Raw genomic sequence first — 27,327 nt, 5'->3', positions numbered from 1 at the left:
ACACACACACACGCACACACACACACACCCATCTGGCCAGATGAGACAGCTGGATGGCCACGCGGTCGTGACTCAAACACACACACACACACACACACACACAATCACTCACAGGCACAATTTTCCCTGGTTCTGAGTGTGTGTGCCATCTATCTCTTGGTTTGTCAGTGAGCTCTGGTGGTCACAGATAGTGACCTTGCCCACAGCTCTGCTGCATTTTCTCCAAGCATCATATTTGGATTCAAAAGTCAAGGAATAAGCTTCCACTTTCATAGTGGAGAGACACTCAGGGGGAAATGTGAGAAGTATGAGACTGGTGCGTTGTGAAGGAAAGGACCCAATTAAAAAGTTATTAAAGGTTTCTGGACAGAACAGTTTAAAGTGACAAAAGAAGCCTAATGAATGTGGATTAGTGTTTTTCAGCATGTTTTTATTTTTTTTATTTCAATAGGTGTGACTTCCTGCTCCTTCGTATTGTAATCAAGCTGACAAAGAGAGAATGAGACGTATGATGAATATTTAAAAGTAGCTTAGTGAAGTGTTAGTGAAGAGACATAGAGCTAGTGCAACACATCTGGAAAACACTGTGTCAAAATGAACAAGGTACCATTCATTAGAAAAGTCAAATTCATGCTGTGGAATAGGTGCAGGCAGTACAGGAAGTGCAGGTTAGTTGTTAATATACAAACAATGCCACATTAATTACCACGATAAATTACAAAGCCTATAAAATTATAATATAAAACAAAAAGTGGTTTTGTGCAAATATGGCTAATTTGTTATGTTAATGCTGGTTTTTATAATATCTTATTTTGTGCAGTGCCGATTCATTGTATTTATCATTTTCACTTGTTTAACGATTTTTGTTTACAGTAATATTATGTTGTCACACAATATATTTTAATCATATTTAGTTTTGGTTATTCTACATTTATTAGGGGGCCAAGCCCGCGGGGCTAGGGAACCACATATGTAAGCATACGCGGTTTCTAGGACCAGCGGTGCTGGGTAACTACATAAGATACACAAAAAGTGCACCACTAGGTGGCGCTATAATGGGTGCAAATGCATTTTGGCCTGTAACTTTCACATTTTAAATCACATCTTCCAAAACTTCATATTCACCTGTTCACAGCAAATGGCACGTTGGCCTGTGTCCCGACGCTCGCCCGTCATCCTTTGTGACGTACTTTCACGGGCTCCGCGAAACCTGGGGGCCGTGTTGCGCGGGAAGGCTTGGCCCCGTTTCATAACTGCTTGCAGTTATAGTTTATATTTGTGTTTCTTTTGGGTAATTTGTATTATTATTATTATACATCCATTTTTTACAGTGCTTTTTTGGGTACTTAAAGTTGCTTGCTCAAGGGCACCCCAGTAGTGCTCAAGAAGTGCCCTAGCACCTCTCCAGCTACCAGAACAACATATGTCTTTTTGGTCCACACCGGGACCTGAACCGACAACCCTCCGGTTCCCAACCCATGTCCCTACGGACAAAGATATTCAGGTTCTTGTGTGAGAATGTCTCATTTAGAAGTGATACAAAGAGGTGCCAAACTGCTTTGGGCTTCCACTGAGTAAAGTGAACATACTGTATGCATCATCCAATAACTAATCTAGGGTATGGTTAAAGCTGTAATACTTCCCTGTGCGTACGATTGTGTTAAGATAATTAAAAAGATATTTACACATTTAAACATGCATGGACTGAGTTCAGTTTTTATATGAATTGAATACCTCATGAGTATAGAGTGTAATAACTTTGATATTGAAGCCCTAGCAAAAAGCCAACATCCAATATTTTTTCCAGTCGAGTCTTTTGCCTTCGATTCTAATGATATCATCGCCTGCGTCGCTTCCCACACATTCAGATCACTTGCTTCTCCCTCCTGGCAGTGTTGATTCCATTGATTTGAAATTCCATCCAGACAGCTACCTTTGGGGCCCTGGGCTAGTTCTTAGATCATTCTCTGATGACAGTGTTGAAGGAAAATAGAGAGAAATGCCCAGGCACACAGTCAGGGATGCACAGAACAGAACTGCTGCTTGCAGATAAAGGGAGAGTATATATTTTTTATGTACTCTCCCATAGTGTTCTTTGTGATATATTGGTGTAATGCTGCCAAAAGGCAAGTAACTCTCCTGAAATCTCCAAACTTAAGTGTTTTCCTATCCCATGATCCACCAATCTCCATCCTTTCACCCGTCTGTTACCTTTAAAGGTCCCATAATTACTTTTCTTAAAGGGTACCTGTACCTGTCCTGTATGTACAATAAAATGTGTTACCAATAAAGCAACTTTTTTATTAAAACAAGCACATTTAAAAGTACTATTTATCATGATTTTATACCTTAAATGAGGAGCAGCCATCTTCAGCTGGATATGACGTTTAGTCATTGATTCCGATGCAGTATTTACTTTAACTTTGTTTTTCCTCTTTATTTAGGTTTTTGTAGTGATTTTCTCCTCATTTTCTATACAAGTAATTTATCTATTACAACGGACAACATAAAGGTGTGTGTTGTAGGGGTGTGTATTGCCTGGCATCTGGTGATACGATTCGTATCCCGATACATAGGTCACCATACGATAGATCCCGATATTAAAGTATAGTACACCTTCATGAGAACATTTACCCAGGTTTCAGCACTTCTTTGTGAAGTTATAATGTCTCCTGTTGTGGACAAATTACCCTGCTTAAATAAAGGTAAAAATAAAAAATTGAAAAAATAAAAAAAATTCATTATGGATGCATTTTCTTGATCCTAGAATCGCGCAATGTAATATCGTGATATATCGCCGAATCGTTTTTTTTTTTTTTCAACACTCCTAGTGTGTTGGAGTTGCTTTGGACATATATGAAGCTGTTACTTTGAGCATCCACAGCCACCAGTCAGCTGCACTGTTTACACACGACATGAAATGGGTTTCCCTCGGCATGACACGAGTGAGTAGGAGACAGAGTGGACTTACCAGGGGACGAGTCTGGGAAGATATGGATGTGATGTAGAGTAGGCTAATCCACCAGAGAAGTACCCATCAATGGAGACTCCAGCAGGGTCATGGAATCACTACATCGCATCTGAGGCTTGCAAAATGGTGACGGCCGTATCTCCTTGACGACCAGGTTTTTCTCCTCCTGGCTGCACTTCAAGAATTTTTTAAAGAAAGTTTTTTGACCAAAACCTCTAGTATTATATTTGATCTTTTAATTTAATATTTGGGTGAACATGGCTGAGGTGGTAGAGGAGTCATCTGCTGATCCAGAGTTTGGGAATTCGATCACAGTCTTTACCTGTCTATGTGTCCTTGGACAAGATGCAGAACCCTAAGTTGCTCCCAATTGTTCATTAGCTCCTTGCATATCAGTTCTGTCCCGTTGGTCTGTGAATAGGTCAGCTCAAATAGCTTGTAAAACTAAGATAAACATATCCAATGTGGAGAGAACAGACGGTGTGGACGTGGAGTGTCTGCTCTGTTGGGATCAGGAGGCGGAGGAGCAGATGTGAGCATCTTACTGTCCTCACAGCAGCGTGTGATACGTGCTTTCATGTCTCTAAAACATCAGAAACTCTCCAATAACACAAGATAAAGTCCCTACATTTGTCACTATTCTCTATTGACAAAAAAGTTGCTAAGTGCTCAACGGTTGTACGCAAACACGAGGATACCGGTACGGAACCATATGGTTTAGAAACAGGGAGGGGAGGGAGGAGTGTGGAGCAGCTCCAGATTCTACATACTGCAGCTTTAATAGTTCAAAATGAAGGGCAAAACAAGAGCTCATGATGAAGCTTATACATGGCTCAGACTGTTACCAGTTATGGTTATGCTGCTTCCTATAATAAAAAAAAGTCTTATCATTATATATGAAAGATATCTAGAGTTTGCAGAAAATGTGACTCTAAAGTCCTTGGTCTTGTGGGAGTTTGTTTTAATTTCAGGTTTCAGGTTAACCCATGAACCCATAAAGAATAGTTAGCCACTCATGATTCAGCTGTGTGAGAAATCATGTTTCATAGTTACCGTTATGTTGTTGTTCAGACTTAAAGAGGGAGGATATCAATAAGGGGAATGGGAAATTTCCAAATTAAAACTATCAGAGTCTGTGTGGTGTCAAACTGTGGCACAGCCTGGGGGATGAAAACAAGCAATGCAAAAATATTAAAGTAACCTTAAATACATTGATCCCAAATATTAGTTTTAAGTATAACCACTCACTCACTCAAAAGTTTTGATATATTTCAATCAATGTTCAACCAACCTATTTTCTCAAAGTATAGAGCTGAGCAGCCAAGAGCGATAAGATCCAACATGGTTTATTGTCATGTGTAAGTATGCATGTATATCAGCCATGTGTATGTATATAATATTAAATGATTTATGTAATGATGAAAATATCAGGAGTATAAGTTTTGAAAACTGAATGAAAAATGGGGGTGGTAGATAAAAAGTTCTAATTAATCCCACTCCCTTTCACCGTGTATTTGTATTTGTATACAGTATTTATGTAAATACATATGTATGTTAGCCATGTAGGCTACAAACGGAAAAATGTATGTACACATACTACGAAAGCTTTTCTGTCTGCGTGTGCGTGTGTGTAAGACGGAGAAGCAGAGCCACGTCCCCAGCTGTTGTACTGTCCCCTCCCCCTTTAGTGTCTCATTATAATATAACCCTATAAGGTCAGGCTCTAAGCTCATGAAAGAGTATTAAATTCAAATGCCAAGTCAGCATAAATTGAGTCGACACATGCAAGGAGTCCAGAGTTATCACGCACACCAACACTAATGCACATGTGCACTAATCCACGGATAGACAGCTGAAATACTTACAATTTACCTGATTTTAATCAGACGCTACACGAGACATTCAGACGTTTTTGTATCAACTCTAATCAGTGATGGAGTGGGTGTGTTCACTAGTGTGTGGGTGATTTATGTGTGTGCTTTTAGCATACTGTTTCTTTTCTTGCTCCTTTGACCAGAGTATATATAATATATGACTGTGTTAGAAAAAACTGGATGTGTGTGTGTGTGTGTGTGTGTGTGTGCATGGCTGTCATTGACTCGATTCAAAATAGCTTCATCTCTTCGGAAATTGTAAAGTAACCATGGTAACCAGGTCTGCGCTGTCTCTCATTCAGATGTGCATGAGTGATGTAGAGTAAGCCTGGACCAAGAATGATGTGTGGTGTATGAAGTCGACCTAAAATACACAACTGTAGTTGATTAATGAGCACAAGTTGTGGATGTTTTTATCAAAAGAAGGTCACCACACTGCCTGTGAAAAGTCACATTTTGACAAGTTATTTGGTGTTTTAATAGGAACCATTTTTCCTCTTGTTTCGTTGTGTGCTTGTAAATCTTTTGACCATTTGTGATAAGATGCTTTGCTCTGAAAGTATATGAATGATAATAGGATGCCAGGTTAGCTTTTAAACTCAGGATCAATGCTAATGTTTATTCTAGTCCATCTATTATTCTCCCGTCTGTACCCCGTGAAATAAAAGTGGCACTAGTTGCCTCCCCGCTCGGGCTCGGAAAGGAGGGATCACAGTGGCAGCAGTTGATAAATGGGTAAATGGCTGCTGCCTTGACATGAAGAAAGCAACTGGAGGACAGGTTATTTTCTGTTTATTGGGTTTTCAAAGAAATATCTAAAAGAGAAGAGGAAGGGAAACGATGCATAATGACATCTTCCTGTCCAGTCCACACAAATGGAAGCAGTGAGTGCCAAGATAAAGAATTAGGTTCAGTAAGTTCAGGTGTTCATTATGTGTGTGTGGGAGTGTGTTTCGTAAGAATTGAGGTCAGGTTTAAAATGTACTGTATATATGTATATATATATAGATATATATGAAGAGTCCACAGCATTTCTGTACATTTGCTCTTGTTGTTGTATCATAAATAAGGAATGAGGAATACATTTCCCACTGATTTGATGTTTTATGTTGCCTCTCTATTTTAGGCAGACCCGAGAGCAGGAAACACCTCCAGACTTTTTTTACTTCTCAGACTTTGAGAGACACAATGCTGAGATCGCTGCTTTCCACCTGGACAGGTGAGATTTCCCAGAAACCTTCCTTACAAAATAAAACAATACTATGCCATTTTTTTTCATTTCAGGGGTTTCACAATCACACACTATGTGTATTAACATCACTAGTTGTCAGTGGGATTCCTAATATGAAGAATTAGATCATTTAAGCAAGATGCTATAGGATTATCCCATTCCCTCAATGTTGAATGTAGTAGTTTTATTCTGATCTGTTGGTTTTATCTGGTAAGATACAAAACGAATCTCAGGAAAGGATTGCAAAAATGATAAATCCTGTGAATATTTATTTTTATAGCACATTTCATACAAAAGGCATTTCAATGCGCTTTACATGATTAAAAGGTGCAACTGAAAGCAGTAAGAACATTTAAAATATGCAGTAAAAACATTAAATCAACAATATCATGATAAAAAAAAATCTCCCTCTCAGTCATGATACGCAGTAGTCAAAGTATTTTAATTTGTCATATTTAGTTGTAAAATGTCAGAGTGACTGCCTCTACGGGTTGAAACCCAGCTATTACAATTGATTTTTGCCATTGGCTGAGAAAGAGATCATGTCACGTTTTGGGACCATCTTGTGTCACAAACAAGCCCTGGTAGCCCCGCCCCTTTTATAAAACTAGTGGGCTCTACAATCTATGGTGAGAAGGTTGGATTGAGAGAAAAGTGAATAGAGAGCTATACTGAGTAATGAGTAGTTAGTTAGCATAGCATAGATTGCTCTTTGGAGATTTTATAGTATAGATTGGGCGTGTCTGAACTGCTCCAGGAGCCCCGCCCATAATCAAGGTATCTTTTGAATTTTCCTCCTAGTAGCAGGTCAGGAGAAAGCAGGGGTTTAGTTACTCTTTAAACTGTCATTTAAAGGTCGCACATCATGTTATTTTTCACCCATCTCCATTTGTTCTAATAACTCCAAAAACATAGTATTTCAGGTTTATTTTCCCAAACTCGCCTGTTTTCTCGAGTTTTAGCCTCTGAAAAGTCACTTTTTGAGCAGTTCTAAAAACAGGCTGTTTTGGGGCCTACTGATGCATATTCATCAGTGGGCGTGTCTATTGACTGAACACTGACTTCCTCCTCCCCACACGGTGATGTAGCCAAGCTCATGCTGCTTTATAAACTCGAGACGGAGCGTGGGGGCGGGGCATTCACCGGTACATACATAGACTGTAGAAAATACATGCATAGTACTGCATGAAGGACGATGAAATGCTCAACTTCGTGGGCGTGTCTGTTTACATGTCAGTCACAGCAGAGAGCTTCCTGTAGGCGCGGCATCTCCAGCTCAGTGCTGCGTCAAATTCGTCATCAAAGTGGGAATGCGTCATCAAATTAATGCGAGGTGTTTGGACTCACCCTGCAGTAAGAAAGGAGCAAATCACCCTCTAACTAACGATTGAGGGAATCAATGAATGTGCATGTATATGAAGCACAAATAGCACTTTATGACGTTTAAAGCACAGAAAAGTCTATTTAGCTAAACATGGGCCCTGTAAGTGTTGTTTGTTAAATTATGACACCTTTCGCTAAATTATGACACCTTTGGAGCTATGTTAGCCTTTTTTGGGTTAGGTGGAGGGATTGACGCTTAATGCCTCCTTCATGACATTGTTCATGCTAATGTCATTATAATGACAGTGTACCGTCAGCCTTTATGTATAAAACTTCAAGCAAGGTGTTCCCAAAATGTCCATGTGGCTGAGAGTCATGATTGGGAGTAAAAACAGAATAATGTTGCCTACCAAATGAAAGTCAAAGCAAGGTTTTAGAGCTAGGACTGATGTGACTGTGTCACACTTAAAGGGAGCTGTGGTTTCAGGTTGCGTTCCCAGCGTGGGCTGCCTATGAAAAACAATCCATCTTTCCAACAGACAGCAGCCTGTGGACACCAGTCTGGGGTATTACTCACACATTACTTCATCTTAAATCAGGGATGTGGAAAAGGCTGCTTTCCCTCGCTAAATGTTCTTTAATCTGAGATCAGCTTCCAGGCAGTTGTGATCAAATGAACCAGAATATCTTAAAGATTTTAAAGCAGGGATAACATTACTGTCGCGCTCCAGTAAATTACCACCTAATTTTGGGGGATTACTTTACCCTCAGTTCCTCGCTGTGTGTACTTTCCTGCCATCTGTTGTGAACTCTTTGTGACTGCGGGCAGCGTAATTGGCAGTGTGCACACATAAAAGCTCGAGTGTGGTCTCAAAGTACACACATACATATACACACAGGTGCTCCTTTGTCATCAGGCCCTCACATGACGGTGCACTTTTCCCCTTGAATGCTTTCCTCTGTTGGCTAATGTTTCTCCCAGTCTGTTTCATGCAGTCAGTGTGTGTAGCTCAGCTCTACTGTCCCATGGTCTAGGGACACTCACACACCAAGAAAACACTGAGACCCACTACAAAGAGCCTGAAGAAAACTACTTTATAGCTATGATCTGCATAGGTGGAGGACTAACCTCATACAGTTTAACAAAATAATCATTCATTGGTACCAGTTTTTGTGTTTGTGTTTGAGCTCAAGACTTAGGCCAGGGGTCACCAACACGGTGCCCGCTGGCCCCAGGTAGCATGTGAGGGGCCCTCAGGAGCTCCATCTAAAATCTGATTTACTTTCCAGGATTCAAACTCACAAAGATAAATACATATGACTGATGTAGATAGTAGCCTACTTAGTAAAGTTAAATACCACTGCACCTGATAATAGTTTTAGTATTCAATTAACCATATTTGAATGTTTATTTTAAAAGAAACATTGTGATCAATGTTTTTAAGTGTTGCAGATTTGGTGTAGGGACTGTGGTATGTTATATATAATATGATGTATATAACATACCACATAACATATAAAATGTGTATATATATTTATATATATATATATACATATACATAGTATGATATATACACATTTTATATGTTTATGTTTATATATGTTTATATATATATAAATTGAATATCATGAAAAAGTTAAGTGTCAAACCATATATATGATATAGGCTCATGACAAATAGAGTGAAATATTTCTTTTTTTTTTTTTTTTTTTTTTTTTTTTTTTTTTTCTCTTGTCTGCACATTCTGTCGAAGGTTAACACTACAAGAAGCGCAATCTTTTAACAGCAATGCATATTTTGTTATTGCAATTAAATAAATTTATTTATTTCATTGCATAATTGTGACCATCACCAGCCCTCCCTAGGGAAGGGTAAGAAATACTTTATTAAAGGGAGGATGTAAAAAAAGAGAGGGCAGTGTTACACCAAGGTGAGGGGTTGGAGAGGGGTGGGGAAGTTAACAGGGAAGAGGAATACAAGATAGGAAATGGAATGGGTGGGGAGTAGTCGATAGATTTCAAGTGATGCGATGTGAAATTGTGGTTGTGTATATTGTGCTTATTGTTGTGTTATCAAGCCAGTTTGGTGACCAGTGTGCGGCTTAGGAATAATGGTGGTGGCTGTGAGCAGAGGAAGAGGTGAGTGTAAGTTCCATAAAACAGGTATTTGGGAACAACGTGTCTGTGGTTGAGCCCAGTATGAGTGTTATCCCACAGCCCAAGGCCAGTGCATCCATGACAAATGTATTTCCAAGAACCGCCACTGCAAAACCCACGAGCCGCCCCCGGGCCCCGGAAGCAGCCAGGCCAGCAGCAAGAGCGGGCAACCCGGGGGCCCCCGGCGACCACCACACGGCCAGGCAGCCCCCCGAACGCCCCCAAGATCCCAAACCGAGAGGCAACCATCGCCCCCCCCATACACACCCGAGAAAGCCCCAAGGAGCCAAGGACCCAGCGCACCACGCCACCAATCCAACCCCCAACCCCCAGACCCCCCACCCCACCCCCCCCCACCCCCCCCACACCCCCGCGCCCAACCCCCCGAGGGGAGGGCCCAGAGAGCTCCCCGCCCGAGACCCCAGCGGAGGAGCCGAAGCCCACGCCCAGCAGACGACCAGAGCCACGCCGAACGGGCAGCCGGCGGGCACCCGCCGCCGGGCCCAGAGCCAGCAGGGACCCGACCCCAGGCCAGAGGGACCCGGAATGAACGCAGCACCAGGAGCAGCCCGCCCAGGGAGGACGACCACACCCCAAGCCGCATAAGGCACCAGGGGGCCGCCGGGAGTCTCCCCGCCGGCCCCCAGGCACCCCAACCTAGCCCCCCATGGCGCCCCAAATCACCTATTGTTGATGTCGCCCGCGCAACGGGCTTTAGTTTTTTTATTTTTTATTTTTTTTTTAAAAGCCAGGGCCCCCTCCAAGGGCCAAGCCAGACCGCCTTGTGCATCCCCAGCACCCTGCCTCACGGGGCACTGCCCAAGCAGGGGCCGTACCACTAGGTATGCAAGGGCGCGGCACGCGGCACCCGCCCCGAAAGACCCCCGCCAGGACCGGCCCGGCCAGCCAGCCAATCACCCCGGGCCCCAGGAGCACCCCCCGGGACCAGGACCCCCCAAAGGCAAGTCCCCGGGCCAAGCCCCCCGGGACGCACCCCCCACCCCCGCCCAGGACCCGGCCACAGCCCAGCAGGACCGCACAGCCCCGGACAGCCCAAGGCCAGCAGCCCAGGGCCCGCCGCCCCCCGGGCAGCGCCAGCCACGGAGCAGCGCCACCCACCGGCCCGCGAGCAACCGGCGATCCCCACCGCGGGGACGGAGGCACCCCAAAGGCACACATCAAGTGCGGAACCGCAGCCCCGAGCCAAAGATGCCCCGGACCCACCCACCAGTCCGCAGATGGCAGGACAGACCCACCAGGCGGCCGACAGCAACCTCCACCACCGGAACAGCTAGCGCCGCCCCCCAGTAAACAGCTAAACAGCAACTCTGTTTAGCGCCGCCCCCTCTGGGGGCGGCGCTAAACAGAGTGAAATATTTCAAGCCTTTATTTCTTGACATTTTGATGATTATGACTGACAGATAATGAAAACCTAAAATTCAGTGTCTCAGAAAATTAGAACATTACATAAGATCAATAAAAAAGGATATTTTAAACAAAAATGTAGAGCTTCTGAAAAGTATGTTCATTTCTATGCACTCAATACTTGGTTGGACCTCCTTTTGCATGAAGGTGTTCAACATGTGGCACTGCTCAGGTGTAATGGAAGCCATAGGTTGCTTTAATAGCTGGTTCAGGTCAGGCCAGTTTGCTGGCCAACAAGTACAGTAACACCATGGTTATTGAACCTTTTGGCACCTTTGGCAGTTTTCAAAAAAATAAATCATTTTGAGTAACCTGTCGATGTATCGTACAGTCTTATTGTCTCCATCTTTGTCTTGTATGTTGCAAAATTAAATAAAATCTAAAAAAAAGTTTGTCTTAGCATGTTCCATCTACACTTTTATTATTAAAAGTTAAAAGCACAGGTAGGTCACGATAACCTAAATACAGTGAATGAAATCAAATCAAAGCTGACCCTGTGGTGTGAGTAATTGTTCACATAGTACAGAGTAGTGTTGTGGCAGTCGAGACCGGTCTTGGTCTCGAGACCAAGTTTCAAAGGTCTCGGTCTTGTCTCAGACTCTGAAGCATTTTGACTCTGTCTTGTCTCGGACTCGGGATTTTCTCTCAAGACCGTTCGAGACCAGCACTAATTCCTGCTATTTTTAAACTTTTTTATAATGTGATAATAACACGGAGAAGAACGGGATAAAACTATCTTTTATTCATTCTTTTATCCACCCTGTATAATGACCGCAACCTTCCTTAATGTGACTGAGTGACGTGTGTGACACACTCGTGTGTGTGGCTACGGTGTCAGTTTGGACGGCGGAACGCGAGGGAGATATGAACTAATCACCGGTAAAAATCACCATGAATAAATATTATCTCCCTGGTAAAGACAGTAGCTCTAACAACTGATAACATGATAAACTGATGATATTACAGCCTGTACATGTAGGACAGGGGACGCACTTACTCCGCCTCTGGGTCCTAGTGCTAACCGGCCGGTTGCGCCTGTTCCGTTTACCGAGGTCTGTGTGTGTTTAATAAGTTTGTGTGTGTTTAATAAGTCCGAGTGTGTCCGTGTGAAAGTCTGCATGTTTATGCATCTGTCCATCCACTCTTTTCATTATATCCATGTCTTTTAAGGCTTTTATTACATAGTGTCAGCTGTAGCTCCCTTTTGGATTATGTCGTCACCAGTGCGTCATCACCACAGAGTTGCACAAGCGCAGAATGACTCAAATAACTGTAAAGAGGTCTTATATTAGTCTATTATCTTTTTAAAGTGGTGTTTTTTGTGGCTTTAGACTCCAATTACATTTATGTATATAATATGTTCCCCACAATATAAACAGGTTCACAATATAACTATTTTTTATAGTTTCTGTTTCCACTGTATTCAGAATAATGATAATAATTCTCAACAAGAACTATTGATTAATTTGTTACATGACTGTTCCAGGGTTTGAGTTTGTTTTATTTAGTTTCACATCTACCTGTAGCTTTATGTTTTTTACACTGATGACAACTTGTTTGTAGTTTTATTTCAGAAAGTTTCACTTTTACAGTTACAGCTGGAAACCTTTGTTAATTGAATATCCTAGTTATATTACAGCAACCAAATTAAACTATATCAACTAAGTGAATTAATAAAAATAACCTGTGTAAAGGCTTTTTCAAACTAAAAAATTATCTTGTGAAATCTGTGACCTGTTGACCTGCACAACTCAAAGAATCAGAATCGAGAATCATTATTTCTTGGCAGAAATGCTTTTAAACACTTGCTGTACATTCAGCTGACATAAAAATCTTGTTTTCAAATATTTAGAATAATTGTGAATTTATCAGTAGCAGTAGTAGTTTTAATATTTTAGTGAATTTTTTGCAGGCACCTTTTTTGTCCATCAAATGTATTTAAAATAAACTAAAATTAAAGAGAGAATGTTATTTAACTGTCGAACCTTGTCATAATTTTATTTATTTATATATTTTTTTAAATCGAAAAAAAAAAAGTTTATGGTCTTGGTCTTGGTCTTGACTCGGTCTCGGCTCCCGAAAGTCTTGGTCTTGTCTTGGTCTCGGTGCATTCTGGTCTCTGGCAAGTCTTGGTCTCGGATAGTGTGGTCTTGAACACAACACTAGTACAGAGTCACCCTGTGGTAAAGAGGAGCAGATCATTACCTCTGACTGTCAGAGGCCATGTTTCCCCCTCATGTGCTGACACATTCATGACTTATTGTTTCCTGTTACAAGTTATGACACGTTTGGTTGAAGCAGAATCAGGAGGAGTGTTTCTGCACTGCTGAGAACATGTGTGTTAATGTTTTGTTTTGTTTTTTTCCCACTTTTTTTTCAACACTACAAGAAGTGCAATCATTATGAGACAGCAATGCATGTTTTGTTATTGCAATAAAATAAATTGATTTATTTTATAAAATAAATTGATTTATTTTATTGCTTTATTGTGACCATCACCAGCCCTCCCTAAGAAAGGGTAAGAAACCTTTTATTATAGGGCGGATATAAAAAGGGAGAGCAGTGTTACACCTAGGTGAAGGGGGAGGGGGAAGCGGAGGGGAAAGGGAGCAGGGAGGAGAAACTCAAGGTAGGAAATAGAAAGGGTGGGGAAGAATAGATTATTTTACAGTGAGAGTGAGATGTGAAGCTATAGAACATATTGCGCTTATTATGTTGTGTAATCAACCCAGTATGGTGACAAGTGTGAAGCTTAGCTATAAAGTTGGTGGCTGTGGAAAAGCGGAATGAGTGAGTGGTAATACCTAAAGCAGGTATTTGGGATTAACGTGTCTAAAGTTAAGCCCAGTATGAGTTTTATCCCACATCCCAAGGCGTGCCAGTGCATCGTAGATCAGTATATGTGCAAAAACCGCTACCGCAAACCCAGGAACTTCCCCGGGCCCGCAGATGCAGCCAGGCCAGCAGAAAGAGTGGGGGCCAAGAAGCCCAGGCCACCCCCCATGGCCGAGTAGCCCCCCAGACGCCCCCGAGATCCCAGGCCGAGAAGCAGCCACCGCCCCCCCCCCCGCACACATCCGAGGAAGCCCCAAGCAGCCGAGCACCCAGCGCATCCCGCCACCAACCCCAACCCCCAACCCTGAGGCCATCCGCCCCACGTGTGTTAATGTAATGCTATGAAAATCTGTCTTCTCTGGTTTAAATGTTGTGGATGTGCTGAGGCCAGGGGTGGACTGGCCATCTGGCATACAGGCCATCGACCCAAAGTGGCCTGTATCGGTCCGCTATGTTTTTTGGGTTTTTCTTGAAGTGCAAGTGCAAGTGGAAGCAGACATGGTAACAGGTGGCCAGAAAAGGTCCAAAAGTAGCAATAATGTGGCAAGAAAAGAGTGTAAAGTGATTGAAATCTGCCAAAAGCAGTCAAGAATGGCCAGAAAATGGGCAAATAAAGAGGAACCAGGTGGTATGTAATGGCAAAGGGTAGCTTTAATGAGCAAGTGAAAAGTGGCCCCAAAAATTCAAGACAGGACAAAAATGGGATATAAGTTTCAAAATAAACTGGCAAAGATGGACAAACATTAGGAAAAAGGGGATATTTATTGGCAAAAGGAAAATAAAATCTGAAAGAAGTCTCAAAATTGGGACAAAGGAAATAAATAAAAAGGGGTTAAAAAGTTTCCCCTTTTTTAAAGTTTTCTGGGGGAATAATAATTAAAATGAAGACAAAAAAAGCCACATGTTGAGCATCACTGACTTAATAACAGCTTCTACATGGTGTCTCTGATAATGTAGTGAGCTAGTCTGGACACAAAATGCCAGAACTACATTTCTGTCCCAGTCCACCCCTGACCTAGGCTTTTCTTGTAAAACAGGCCTTGGTTTCAGCTTTACTTCACACCAAACACTCTTTCCATTCTTTGCTGTAATGTTAACACAGAGGAAGGGGAGGTTTAGTGTCATAGACAGACAAACAACAACCCACAAAGCTGTGCCTTCTTGACATTTACCACAAACACTCATTTCAGCAGCTTTTCTGGTTTGTACATCCTGGGGAAGAGGAGAAACAGTCACAGCTTTGAACTTCACACTTTATCTCTTTTCTTTACATTGGTTCACAACAACCTGATGAGCCTTTTTTTCTTTCCTACTTATTTCTTGTCTTGACTTTGTTGTTTGACCTGCTCTAGGATTTACAGCGTTTAAAGATCCGTGGCCTGTGATAGAGAATGCATGTACCAGCTTGACTTGGCACTGGTCATAAATTCTTGATCTGTCATTTCAAAAATAATGTGCAAATGTGGGACTTAGGTAAAACATTACTAGCTCTAAGTTTAGCAAAGTAATACTTAAAAAACAAGAACTTTAAGGCCTGTACTACGAAGCTGGATATGTACAGTATATCAGGTAGATCTGGGTAATATATCGAGATTCAAGATATATCAAGTTATTATATCGCTAATATTGATATACTGTATGTATACTGTATATTTTAAAAAAAACTCTTCCTCACCCACCGCGGGCGGTCTCTTTTTCTTTCAAGCTCGGGTACTCTACCAGAGGCCTGGGAGCTTGAGGGTTCTGCGCAGTATCTTTGCTGTTCCAAGCACTGCACTTTTCTGGACCGAGATGTCTGATGTATTTCCTGGGATCTGCTGTAGCCTCTCTTCCAGTTTGGGGGTCACTGCCCCGAGTGCCCCGACGTCCACATGCACCACTGATGCCTTCACCCTCCAGGCCTTCTCCAGCTCTTCTCTGAGCCCCTGGTATTTTTCTAGATACTCATGTTCCTTTGTCCTGATGTTGCCGTCACTCTGTATTGCTATGTCAACCACAACAGCTTTCCTCTGTTCTTTGTCCACCACCACAATGTTTGTTTGGTTTGCCATTACCATTCTGTCCGTCTGTTTCTGGAAGTCCCACAGGATCTTAGCTCGGTCATTTTCTACCACCTTTGGAGGTGTTTCCCACTTTGACCTTGGGGTTTCCAGCCCATACTCTGCACAGATGTTCCTGTACACTATGCCAGCCACTTGGTTATGGTGCTCCATGTAAGCTTTCCCTGCCAGCATCATTACAACCTGCCGTTATGTGCTGGATTGTCTCAGGGGCCTCTTTGCACAGTCTACACCTGGGGTCTTGTCTGGTGTGGTAGATCTGGGCCTCTATTGCTCTGGTGCTCAAGGCCTGCTCCTGTGCAGCCATGATGAGTGCCTCTGTGCTGTCCTTTAGTCCGGCTCTGTCTAGCCATTGGTACAATTTCCTGATATCCGCCACTTCAGTTATGTTTTGGTGGTACATCCTTGTACCACCAAAACTTGTTCAAAGCTTGTCCTCCCATGACGGAACCTCCGACACCTCATCTTCTGTTCCCCATTGTCTGAGACATTCACTGAGCACGTCATCTGTTGGAGCCTTGTCCTTGATGTACTTAGGGATCTTGGATGATTCATCCTGGATAGTGGCTCTCACGCTCACTAGGCCTCCTTCCTTACGGCTAGCGTACAGTCTCAGGGTGCTGGATTTGGGGTGGAGCCCTCCATTCATGATTAGTAGCTTCCATGTCTTAACATCTGTGGTTTTTATCTCATCCTTTGGCCAGCTTATTATTCCTGCAGGGTATCTGATTACTGGCACTGCATAGCAGTTTATTGCCCGGGACTTGTTCTTGCCATTGAGCTGGCTTCTTAGGACATGCCTTATTCGTTGGAGGTATTTGGCCATAGCCACTTTCCTTGTCACCTCCTCTAGGTTGCCATTTGCTTGTGGGATTTTGAGGTACTTGTAACTGTCCTCTATGTCTGCTATTGTTCCTTCTGGGAGTGAGACCCCTTCTGTGTGGACTACCTTCCCTCTCTTAGTCACCATCCGACCACACTTCTCTCTCTCTTTCTATATATATATATAGAAGCAAGCTAGTAAAATAGGAAGATAATTTTCTATGAAATGTAATTAAATTAACCAAATGCATAAATAAAGAAATAAAGTGTTGCATGTTGAAACTTAAACATGTCCTGCCTTTTTAAGATACTGCCAGCCTAATTCATTATCTTACCCTCTAAACCTCTAGATTGTGAACATTTAGTATTTAAGAAGTGTTTATCTAACTGGTAGCCCTTCATATTATACAGTACCTATGAAGTAGCTCACAGTTTCAGAAAGGTTGGTGACCTTTGACTTAGGTTGTGTTGGAAATCACAACATACTACTTATTACACACTAAATAAGTATATACTGTCTACTATATACTATTAGTATGATTAGGATGGTGAGCGTTCCCACTGAAGTATACTTCCAAGTTTCCACAGATGCATTTTGAACCAACAAGGACAAAAACCTGAAGCACATTGAGGCTAAATATCTGCACCTTTGAAAGCTCTGCAAGCACTGTAAGTGTGAAAGTGACCAAGTAAAATATCAACATATGCTCATTTGATCCATGAAACTCACGGAAACACATTTCATACCGACATTTCAGAGATTTTTGGAGACCCTCCATTGTGCTACTGACAAAACTTTTGGTTAACTTCAAAACAAGAGCCCTATCTACAAGTGTTGAAAGAAATAACGGAAGACAAGAAGAAATGCTTTTATTTTGAAAAGGGGATGTTTGATTTTAAGCTTGGAGCCGGTGATTATGACCATGCCCACTACCGGAAAATGAATTTTTGCTCGTTCTGAGTTTTGTTACTTCCGCCATGCTGAGATTGACAATTCAATTTCAAAGCAATGTGTTTGTCCAAAAAAAATGTGTTTTATAATTTATTCTATGCAGTATTTACAACGATAAGCTGTTGTATTAATATAAATCTAATCATGACAATCATATTTTTTTTTAGCATTGGTCGATTTTTTTATCAATGGTGTACTGATGTGATGTTTTATGCATTTTTTAAAATCAGTACAGCAATCTCTGTGCGTGGCTAATCCAGCATGGGTACATCTCCAGTACGTAGCAGTGACATACTGAGATTGCAAGAGAATCTCAGTACGGAGGTAAACCAGGAGGATTTTACATTCTGCTTGCAATGCATCATGGGGTGATTAAATATGACTAGTGTGCATACTTAAAAAATGTCCCCATATAGTATACATCCGGGTATTTCTCGTATCTCAATCTTTCTATACTATCTAATGTGAACGCACTACATATTAATTTTGACGTAGTATGTTAGTATGGCAATTCGAACACAGCTTTCATTTTTTTTCTATTTTCTAAATGATCTATTTTTCCCCTAAATTCTGCTCCAGTTGAATAAATTAACACAGCCAGTTGATACTGGAGTCTGAAAACAAGTGAGGGAAACTCCTCACCTGACCCTAGTCACAGACAGTCAATTATGAACTTGTTTAAATACATTTTGATTCAGCCTGTTGTTACAAACAGTCAATGATGTACAGAGGTGAGACGCTTAAATGTATGTTTTATCTTCAGCACATTACGGCTGGGCCAAATGACTTTCTATGTATTGTTTGTGACATGTCCATAACAGTGAAATAAAAACTACAAATCCCCTCACATAAAAGTCTGACCTGCATGTTTAGTGTTTTAAATAACTAAATGAAACTACTTTATCTGGGCTCTCTTTTTTTTAACCCTCCTTTTCTTCTTCTCGTTTCGCTTTTTTGGCCCCTCTGCAACCAACTAGATCATTGTCGCCACTTACTGCATGATTTCATATGCAAACCCCTTCAATAAAGTGTAAGTACACCCCCAGGTTTTTTGCTGACCTGCCACTAGGGAGAAATTATAAAAATGCCATGATTATGGGCGTGGCTTCTAGAGTAGTTAAGACATGCCTTGTCACAGTAGCCCCGCCCCCACAGCGCTACACAGTTCCACATGGAGTTGTCAATCAATGCTCACTGAGTGCTGTGAGAGGAGGAAACCTAGTCCCTCCTCTCATCTCTTATGGGAGGGGCGGGGCCAACAGTGACTGTTAGTGACATCACTGATCTAATCTCAACCAATAGCAAAGTTTATTTGTAATAGCAGCGTTCAACCCATAGAGGGCAGTCACTGACATTTCTCAACTAAAAACACTCAATTTAAATATGTGAAGAGTTGGACTAGGATCAATAAAATACAGTACTTCATACCTAATCATATATGTATTCAGCAGTTTTAGGATGTACTGACACTAAGGATAACATTTATGATCATCTTTCCATTAACAAAGAATGAATTGAGGTCCATTTCCTGAGTGCACCCAGCTTTGGTTGGCAATAAATAAATAAATAAAAAATACACCTTCCACATGTTCCACATCCTCTATTCATGGGATACTTCACAATAATTACCCTCCTCTTCTATTTCTTCAAGTTCTGTTCAAGGTTTGGTGCATTACTGCCACCAGCTGGCAAACAATCACCTGTATGGGGTTTATTATGTTTGATCCCTTTACAAGCTTTATATTTGGTGGGAACTAAGATTAATTTTATTTTTTTTTAAGTAAACTGCAAAATTTTGCACTAATCACAAAAACTCACGAAGCTGAAGCTTTAAAGTAGTGTACAGTAGTTAAAAATGTGTCTGTTTGCTCTCATTTACATTTTCTATTTCTCATACTGTAGGAGGTAGACAATGAATAATAATTGTTTATCTATTTATTGAGCTGCTTTAATATTTACAATGTTAAGTTTAAAGGGTTTGTAGTTTCTATGAATGAGTCAATATAAGAAAAAGGTGGTGAATAATTCTAGCCTATGTTTGGACTGAATTATGTCTGAATTATGTATTGATCGGCTCTTCTTTGTGTGATTTCAGGATCCTTGATTTCCGTAGAGTGCCCCCTGTGGCTGGGCGACTTGTTAACATGACCAAAGAGATCCGAGACGTGACACGAGACAAGAAGCTCTGGAGGACTTTCTTCATCTCGCCAGGTAGAGAGAGACAAATTCTGACACAGAACTGTATCTGCATGTTGGATATTATTAAGTAGTTATTGCCTTTTATGACCACATGGTGGCACTGTAGGTTATCAGATGAATTAAACAGACAAGCTGTAAATAGTTCTGATTTCGATCTTCATACAAATAAAATGCAACAAAAGAACTGGCCGGAGTCTGGTGTGTGTTTTACATGTGATGGTTTTCTTGTTTTTTCCTGTTTATACATGTTGCATATTATTTTTTTCCACTTTTCATTGATTGCATCTTCCTTTTCAGCCAATAACGTCTGCTTCTATGGCGAATGCTCCTACTACTGCTCCACTGAACACGCTCTCTGTGGTAAACCAGACCAGATTGAGGGCTCTCTCGCAGCCTTTCTGCCAGACTTAACCCTGGCCAAGCGTAAAACCTGGAGAAACCCCTGGAGACGTTCCTACCACAAACGCAAGAAAGCAGAGTAAGTGAAGCACAGCGTCACTGTTGGCATAGCACTCTAGGTTCTCGATCAGGAATTGGTGTTAAAGTGGATAAAGGGACTGTTTTTTCTCATCTCATTCAAAAGGTTTCTTTAGTAAAGAAGAAGTCAAGTTACTCCTACTTGTTTTTTAATATAAATATAAATTCTGAATGATTTCAGATGGGAAGTGGATCCAGATTACTGCGATGAGGTGAAGCAGACGCCTCCGTACGATCGTGGTTCTCGATTACTGGACATCATGGACATGACCATCTTTGACTTCTTGATGGGTAAGAAGAAAACAAAGTCTTCTACAGTAATCTATTGATTAGCGATGTCTCGATACAACTTTTTCACTTCCGATACAATACCGATATTGCAGCCTTGAGTATTGGTTGATGCTGATATAATCCGGTACAATATTAGCACAAATCATACATACTTTTTTATGACTTACTTTGTAGTGTGGAATTTTAGAAAAGGCTTGATCAAATGTTCTTATTCAAACATAGAACAATAGTCAACAACAGTAGGTATGAGAAAAACCGACCTATTTATTATTAACCAATTGGTTACATACATTTTAACCTTCAACATAATATTTACAGTATTTTACAATTGAATAAATATAATATAACATATATCAGAGGTTTTAGATGCAGTCTGATAAAATCCGATATTTGTTTTCTGGCTGATAATTGACTCATATTCAATATCAATATTTGATCTGGACACCCCTACTATTGATATGGCAGAATTGATTGAATCTTTTTCTTATCACCTGGTGCAGGTAACATGGATCGCCATCACTATGAGACATTTGAGAAGTTTGGAAACAACACTTTTATAATACACCTGGATAACGGACGAGGGTAAAGACACTGAACTATTATTGCATGTCTGCCTTTGTAACCACATGGCATTTAACACTAAAGTTCTGATCACAAAGGAATCTTGTTTCTTCACTTTTATATGTGACGTTTAAGGTGTCTTTCTCTGATTTTAATGAGGTTTCTGTTGAGTCGACCAGCATGGAGTTTTGCTTTCCAGTTATCGCCATCTTTGGATAGGATAGTACAGGGTTCTAGTTCAATGCCATAGTCTTTCAGATCTCGCTTGAGAACATCTTTAAACCTTAGCCTTGGTCTATCAGTTTGACGGGTTCCTTCTTGTAGTACAGTTATCCCTCACTATATCGCGCTTTACTTTTCTCGTGTTTCACTGATTTTTTTCCCAGTGCAATGTTGGATGCATTTTTTTTACAGCGTATGAAAGTGCATTGTGTTCTGCGTCCTGATTGGCTAATGCTGCATTCACCCACCAGTGACATGGTGAGTTTCACTGCCTGCTGAAGCGAGGAGCTGTGCTTCTTTTTCTCCTCTCATCAACATAAACCACCAGTGAAAAAAGCCGGTGTGATTAGCGGCTCATACTATCCTAGCTCAGTGCTACAGAGAGAACTTTTACCTGCTACTACCACCTCCTCACTGATTCTCCTTCACGCCAAATCCTTCCTAGTCCAGCCCCGGTTATAAAGGCCGTGTCATACAGCTCCAGGTGGTCACACACAGCTTCTACTCCATGGTTGAATGGATGAACAGACCAGTGTCCGTGTTGACGGCCTAACGTCATTGTCAACAAAGACTCAGAATGCATTCAGCATCAATGTCTGATCGCTAGTAGTGTGACTCTGAAGTACAGAATGTTTGAAAACTCGTTTATGTTTTAAAATCTACAAAGGTTTGAACTTTGAGAGTGTTTAAACAAGAGAGAAATGTTAATTCCTGTCTGAGAAAAGTGTATAAAGTGTGTGGGGAGGGGTTTTACAGCCTTATTTTTGGAACGTAACCCCCGCGATAAACGAGGGACTACTGTACTTAGTGAAGGAAATGACATGAGATGCAGAGTTTTGATTGACATTGCTGGCCCAGCGAAGCCGGACAAACTTCAATCTTGAGGAAAGCGAACCAGAGCCGATGTTTTCAAAGACATCTTTATTGGTAGTGTTGTCCTCCCTGGTTTTGCCAAGTATGAATCGAATCGTAGATTGGTGGTGTGGAAAGCACTCAGGACACCAGGGATTGATATGTGTCCCAGCTCTCAGCTCCATACAGGAGGATGCTGAGCACACACATCTCATACACCCTTACGTTTGTACAAATACTGAGATGTCTGTTTTGTTTTTCATAGATATTTCTCTATTAATGGTGGTGTTCTTCACAAGCATTGAACCAAGATATGTAATTTTTTCAACATCTTCGAGTTCAGTGTCTTTTATGGTGAAATGATGAATATCATTAGGCTGTAACATAGTTACTGTCTTCTTCAGACTTATGGTGAGTCCAAACTTTTCACAGGATTCAGCAAAGCAGTTCAAAAGATCTTGAAGCTGTTCATGAGATGATGCACACAGGGCAGCATCATCTGCATACAGGAGTTCTCTAACTATGATCTTTTGAGTCCGAGTCCTAGCTTTAAAGTGTGCAAGGTTAAAGTAGAATATTCAAAGGAATACTTGTGGAATATTGAGGTAACAGTAACTTCAGGAGGCCATTGATTGATATCTAAGTGGTGAAGTTTAGGATCAGTTTGAAAATAAACTGAGTGATTGTGTCTCTGTGCAGGTTTGGAAAACACTCCCACGATGAGTTGTCTATCCTGGTGCCGCTAAACCAGTGCTGCAGGTGAGTTTAGCCAATGCTGACACTGGAAATTATTCAGATAAAATATAGAAAAATTGAATAAAGAATTAAATAAATGGACAGATAGAAAGACAGACAAATAGATAGATGATTGGTTAATTGATAAATTAAAAAAATACATACATACCTACATACAAACACAACGTTAAAAATTATTGTGAAGAGAAGTCTTTGTACAGGATTTTTGTCTTGACAAAATTAAGAAAATATATTATTTCAGCTCAATACCCTGACCATGACCCTGATAAGGAGCAAGCGATGGATTGTACATTAAACGTGCTAATAAACTATAACAAGTTTTTCTGAATGTACTTTAACCTCATTCAGAATGTTATTGATGGACAGTCGTTTAAAGAAAACAGATTAAAGCTGATAAAATTGTTAAAAACTGCATTCATTTTACATTTTAGAGATTTCAAAATGCTGTGTTTCTGTGTAGCATCCTGGGTTAAAGGTCCAAAGGCTGTCATTTTGATATATCATATATTTATATATATTTAAACATTTCTCTGACCTCTATGTTCAGGTTTCATTAATTCAGACCACTCTTTTCATTACATTTTCATGAAGACTGACAGTTGGCAGTGGAAACATGTGAGGAGATCAAAGTAAAGTTTTCTGAATAAATGAAACCTTAACATAATAGTCAGAGAAATGTTTAATATGTATAAAATAGAGTCGGGAAAATTAGCGCGTTAACAATTTGCATTCATTTTTTTCATATTAATGCGATAAAATTAATTGACACATCAATTAATTTGTCAGAATCAAAACTTGAGATTGATGGGTGAATGCCCTCTGCAGTGGTGGCTGAAGAGAAAGGACTCCTACCATAAACTAGCACCCGTTGTTCCTGCCACCACTGTGCCCTGTGAGAGACTGTTCTCCATCTCAGGACATGTGATTCAGAAAAGGAGGGCTTCTATCTCCTCTGCTAATGTAGAGAAACTGGTGTGAATCAGCAGTGGCTCAATGTGAAAGAGGAATAGGTTTGATTAAACCAGCAAAGCTGACACAACAAATAATTTAACTGCAGATTTAGTGCAACATTTGAAAACTGCTAAACTAACGCACAAATCAAATACATCTCAGAAGATTTTTTTCATAAGTCTAAAGTACAGAACTAACAGGTTTTAGAATGTTTTAAGAACCCCAGAAGACAGGTGGTTATTTTGTTTGCTAAAAAAATTCCAGTCTTTGCATGAATTTACTGATAGGAACCAATGAGTTTGTGTTACTGATGTTCTACAGCTGCTGTGAAAAATGACTGTACATTGTTTACATTACATAATTGCATTTCAAACAAACTTTTATATAAGCTCATTGTTCCAGCTTTAGAATAGAATAGAATAGAATAGAATAGAATAGAATAGAATAGAATAGAATAGAATAGAAAGCTCAAAAGAGCAGAAATTTGTCTTTCAAAAGCTAAAGTTCGAATATTCTGTTAATCGTTTACATTATAGAATAGTTCAATGTTGCCCAAACAATGTTTTGAATCACATGCAATGTATTTGTTATAAGATTTGTCTTTTAAAGACGTATTAGGTTATTTTTGTTACACCTCAGAGTTATGCACTTTCCTATGCTAATATTTGGTTAAAATAAACCTTTTTTTCATATATTTTGCGTGTTTATTAGAAGCTGACAATGCAATAAACTGTGATTAATTGCTGGTATTTTTTTATTAATTTTTTTCAGATTTGCGATGAATTAATTGTTTTTTTATCGATTCCGGCCCTAATGTAAATATATGATATGCATAAAAGACAGCCTGTGGGCCTTTAACCCAATTGGCAATGAAAACATGTCATTAGATCAAAGTCAATTTCAAAGTAAATTACTTTAAAAAAATGTCTGAATAAATCAGACTATAACATATTATTTCAAAAAAGACAACAAAATGAACTTGCTGGAATTATTTTCTGACCTCTGCTCACATCATTATGTGTATTATTGACTTTTTCACTTGTCAGAGTACGGAAGTCGACCTTCCTGCGTCTCCAGCTGCTGGCCAAAGAGGAGTACCAGCTGAGTGTTCTGATGGAGGAGTCTCTACTGAGGGACCGTTTGTCTCCGGTCCTTATTCAGCCTCACCTGCAGGCCATGGACCGCAGGCTACGGCTGGTGCTGCAGGTCCTGTCAGGCTGCATAGACAAAGAAGGCTACGTAAACGTGGTCGAAGAGGATGTAGTCAGGGACTCGGCCACTCACAGGGGCCCCAGACACAGGTAGTGAGGGCCACGCCCACAAACACTGACTCCACAGAACCAATGGAGTTACATCAAGAGTCCTGCTCTGATGTCAAGCTGAATTCAGTGAATTCACAGACTTGCCGTTATTGCCTCTACAGAAACTCAATCTAAGTGTGTTCATATGGAAGTGACTGTGTACAAACACAAGGCTGTGGATACACAACGACTTTTTTCATCAGAGGAACGACTTCTGTGTTCTCAATTCGTCCTGGTTGGTCTTAATATGAAATATTGCTTTATGTGTTTTATTATAGGCAGTAGCTATCCGTACGGTTGCCGTGTCAATATACCGACAATCTATCCGTACGCAGCGCCCCTATTTGGCCAGTTTAGGTCACGTGATAGGTCAGTCATTGGACAGTTTAGGTCATGTGAGTAAGACTAACCCTAACCCCAAAAATTGTTGCGATATAGGGTTATATCCTAACCCTATCCCTGAGACGCTACGTACTTGTACTTCGGTAACCGTGCCAATAGCACCGGGGGTTGTCCGCACGGCAACCGTACAAACAGACACTTTCTTTATTATATTATTGCCTATCCAAAAACTGCATCCACACTGGCTAAGCAGCATATGGTGAGAACATGAGCTTTATTAGTTATTAAAATGTGTGTTCACATTGGTTAACTATGATCAATTCAATGACTTCATTAACTATTTCACAGTTAAACACCATGGTTTAAATGCATTTATATTTGAAAGCGTTGAGTCCACCAAAATCTATTTTTGATTCATTTTAAATTCACTTTTGAAAAGCATTAAACTTTTCTCATAAATGTTTCAGAGATCTTCAAAGTTTAGATTGCACTAAATGCAAACACGACAAAATGGTTCATGCTGTGGGTTACTATCACAGCAGGTAATGTTGTCTATTAAGTCTCTGATGATTTAAACCAAAATGTTACTATTTATTGTTGCACCACGGAGAACAGTTTAAATTTGTGTTATTCAGTTTCTTAACCATTAATAATAGTTTACATTGATATTTATAATAACATCTGCTTACGTGTAGCTTTAAGTCATTTGCTGTTCAGATGATGGAAAACGAAATTTTTAGATGGATTTTTCATAGAATAATAAAAAGAAAGTGCTGCGGGTGTAATTTCTCTTTCTACAGTAGGGTGGTGAGTACTGGCCAATCTGCTACCTGTGCATTGACTGGAGGACAGTACTTGGATGTTTTTAGGTTGGCTGAATGAACAGGTGTCATGAAGCTTCACACAGTGGAAAGCAGATGATAAAAGGAAGGATTCCAGGTTGAAATATCTCATCTACGAACATTATTTCTTGTTTTTCCTCTTTTACGTGTAAATAACTATAAATAATTTGGGGACCGGTCAAGCTCCACTGCATGGTGGGACTGCTTCTGTTTCTTGCTCCTGCAATGTTACTGTGAAGATCTGTTTACTAAATGAATAAAGTGTGCAATAAAAGCAACCAACGCTTGCAGTAAATATGATATTTGATGAGCAAACAGAGGTGTGTGTGTGTGTGTGTGTGTGTGTGTGCGTGCGTGCGTGCGCGCGTGCGTGCGTGTGTGTGGGTTGTGTGTGTGTGTCGGATTATTGGAGGTGTTGTCATCAACATTAGCATCTAAACACCATTAGATCACAGGAGAATATTAACATCATAAGGATGATGGAGGTAAGGTGGTTATTGTGATGTCACAACCAATAGAAAATACTGTTACCTCATTATTTTATATTATTTGTATAATGTAATTTTATTTTTGACTACTTATTATTAATGTTTTTATTGATGTATTATTTTATTTCAGTTCAAAAGAAGAACCACAACAATCCATACGGCACGTCGACTTTTCCTTTATTTTCTCAAAAACAGTGCCGGTGCTCAATATTTACAGTGGAAAAAATATATTTACAGCAAGAGAGAGAAAAAACCTGATTCCAGCTCTGCTTCCAGCTGAGAGGTTTTAAGAAGTTTCCAGGTTTGTTGCTTCCACATGCATCTCCAGAGAAAGACTGACTCCACTCCCCCCACGCAGCTTCTCACACTGCTTTTAACAAGTAAACCCCTCCCAT

The 27,327-nt window shown here is 40.6% G+C and overlaps 1 protein-coding gene across 2 annotated transcripts in view; it reads left to right on the top strand.

The window, feature by feature from the left end:
• The window catches only part of fam20ca (FAM20C golgi associated secretory pathway kinase a), an 81,224-nt gene extending 55,585 nt beyond the window's left edge, over positions 1–25,639 (top strand). The window contains exons 4-10 of one of the 2 annotated variants that reach the window (XM_028455609.1): positions 5,972–6,064; positions 19,746–19,861; positions 20,147–20,327; positions 20,508–20,617; positions 21,118–21,199; positions 22,952–23,011; positions 25,006–25,639. In XM_028455609.1, the coding sequence (XP_028311410.1) occupies positions 5,972–6,064; positions 19,746–19,861; positions 20,147–20,327; positions 20,508–20,617; positions 21,118–21,199; positions 22,952–23,011; positions 25,006–25,264 (901 nt within the window). In that variant the 3' untranslated portion in view covers positions 25,265–25,639. The remainder of the gene's footprint in view (positions 1–5,971; positions 6,065–19,745; positions 19,862–20,146; positions 20,328–20,507; positions 20,618–21,117; positions 21,200–22,951; positions 23,012–25,005) is intronic. The other variant, XM_028455610.1, reaches the window with a different exon arrangement.
• Positions 25,640–27,327: the final 1,688 nt, after the last annotated feature.

The sequence above is a fragment of the Gouania willdenowi genome, chromosome 8, assembly GCF_900634775.1.
Source record: "Gouania willdenowi chromosome 8, fGouWil2.1, whole genome shotgun sequence".
NCBI classification, from domain to species: Eukaryota; Metazoa; Chordata; class Actinopteri; order Blenniiformes; family Gobiesocidae; genus Gouania; species Gouania willdenowi.
This window is presented reverse-complemented; position numbering and strand designations above follow the sequence as displayed.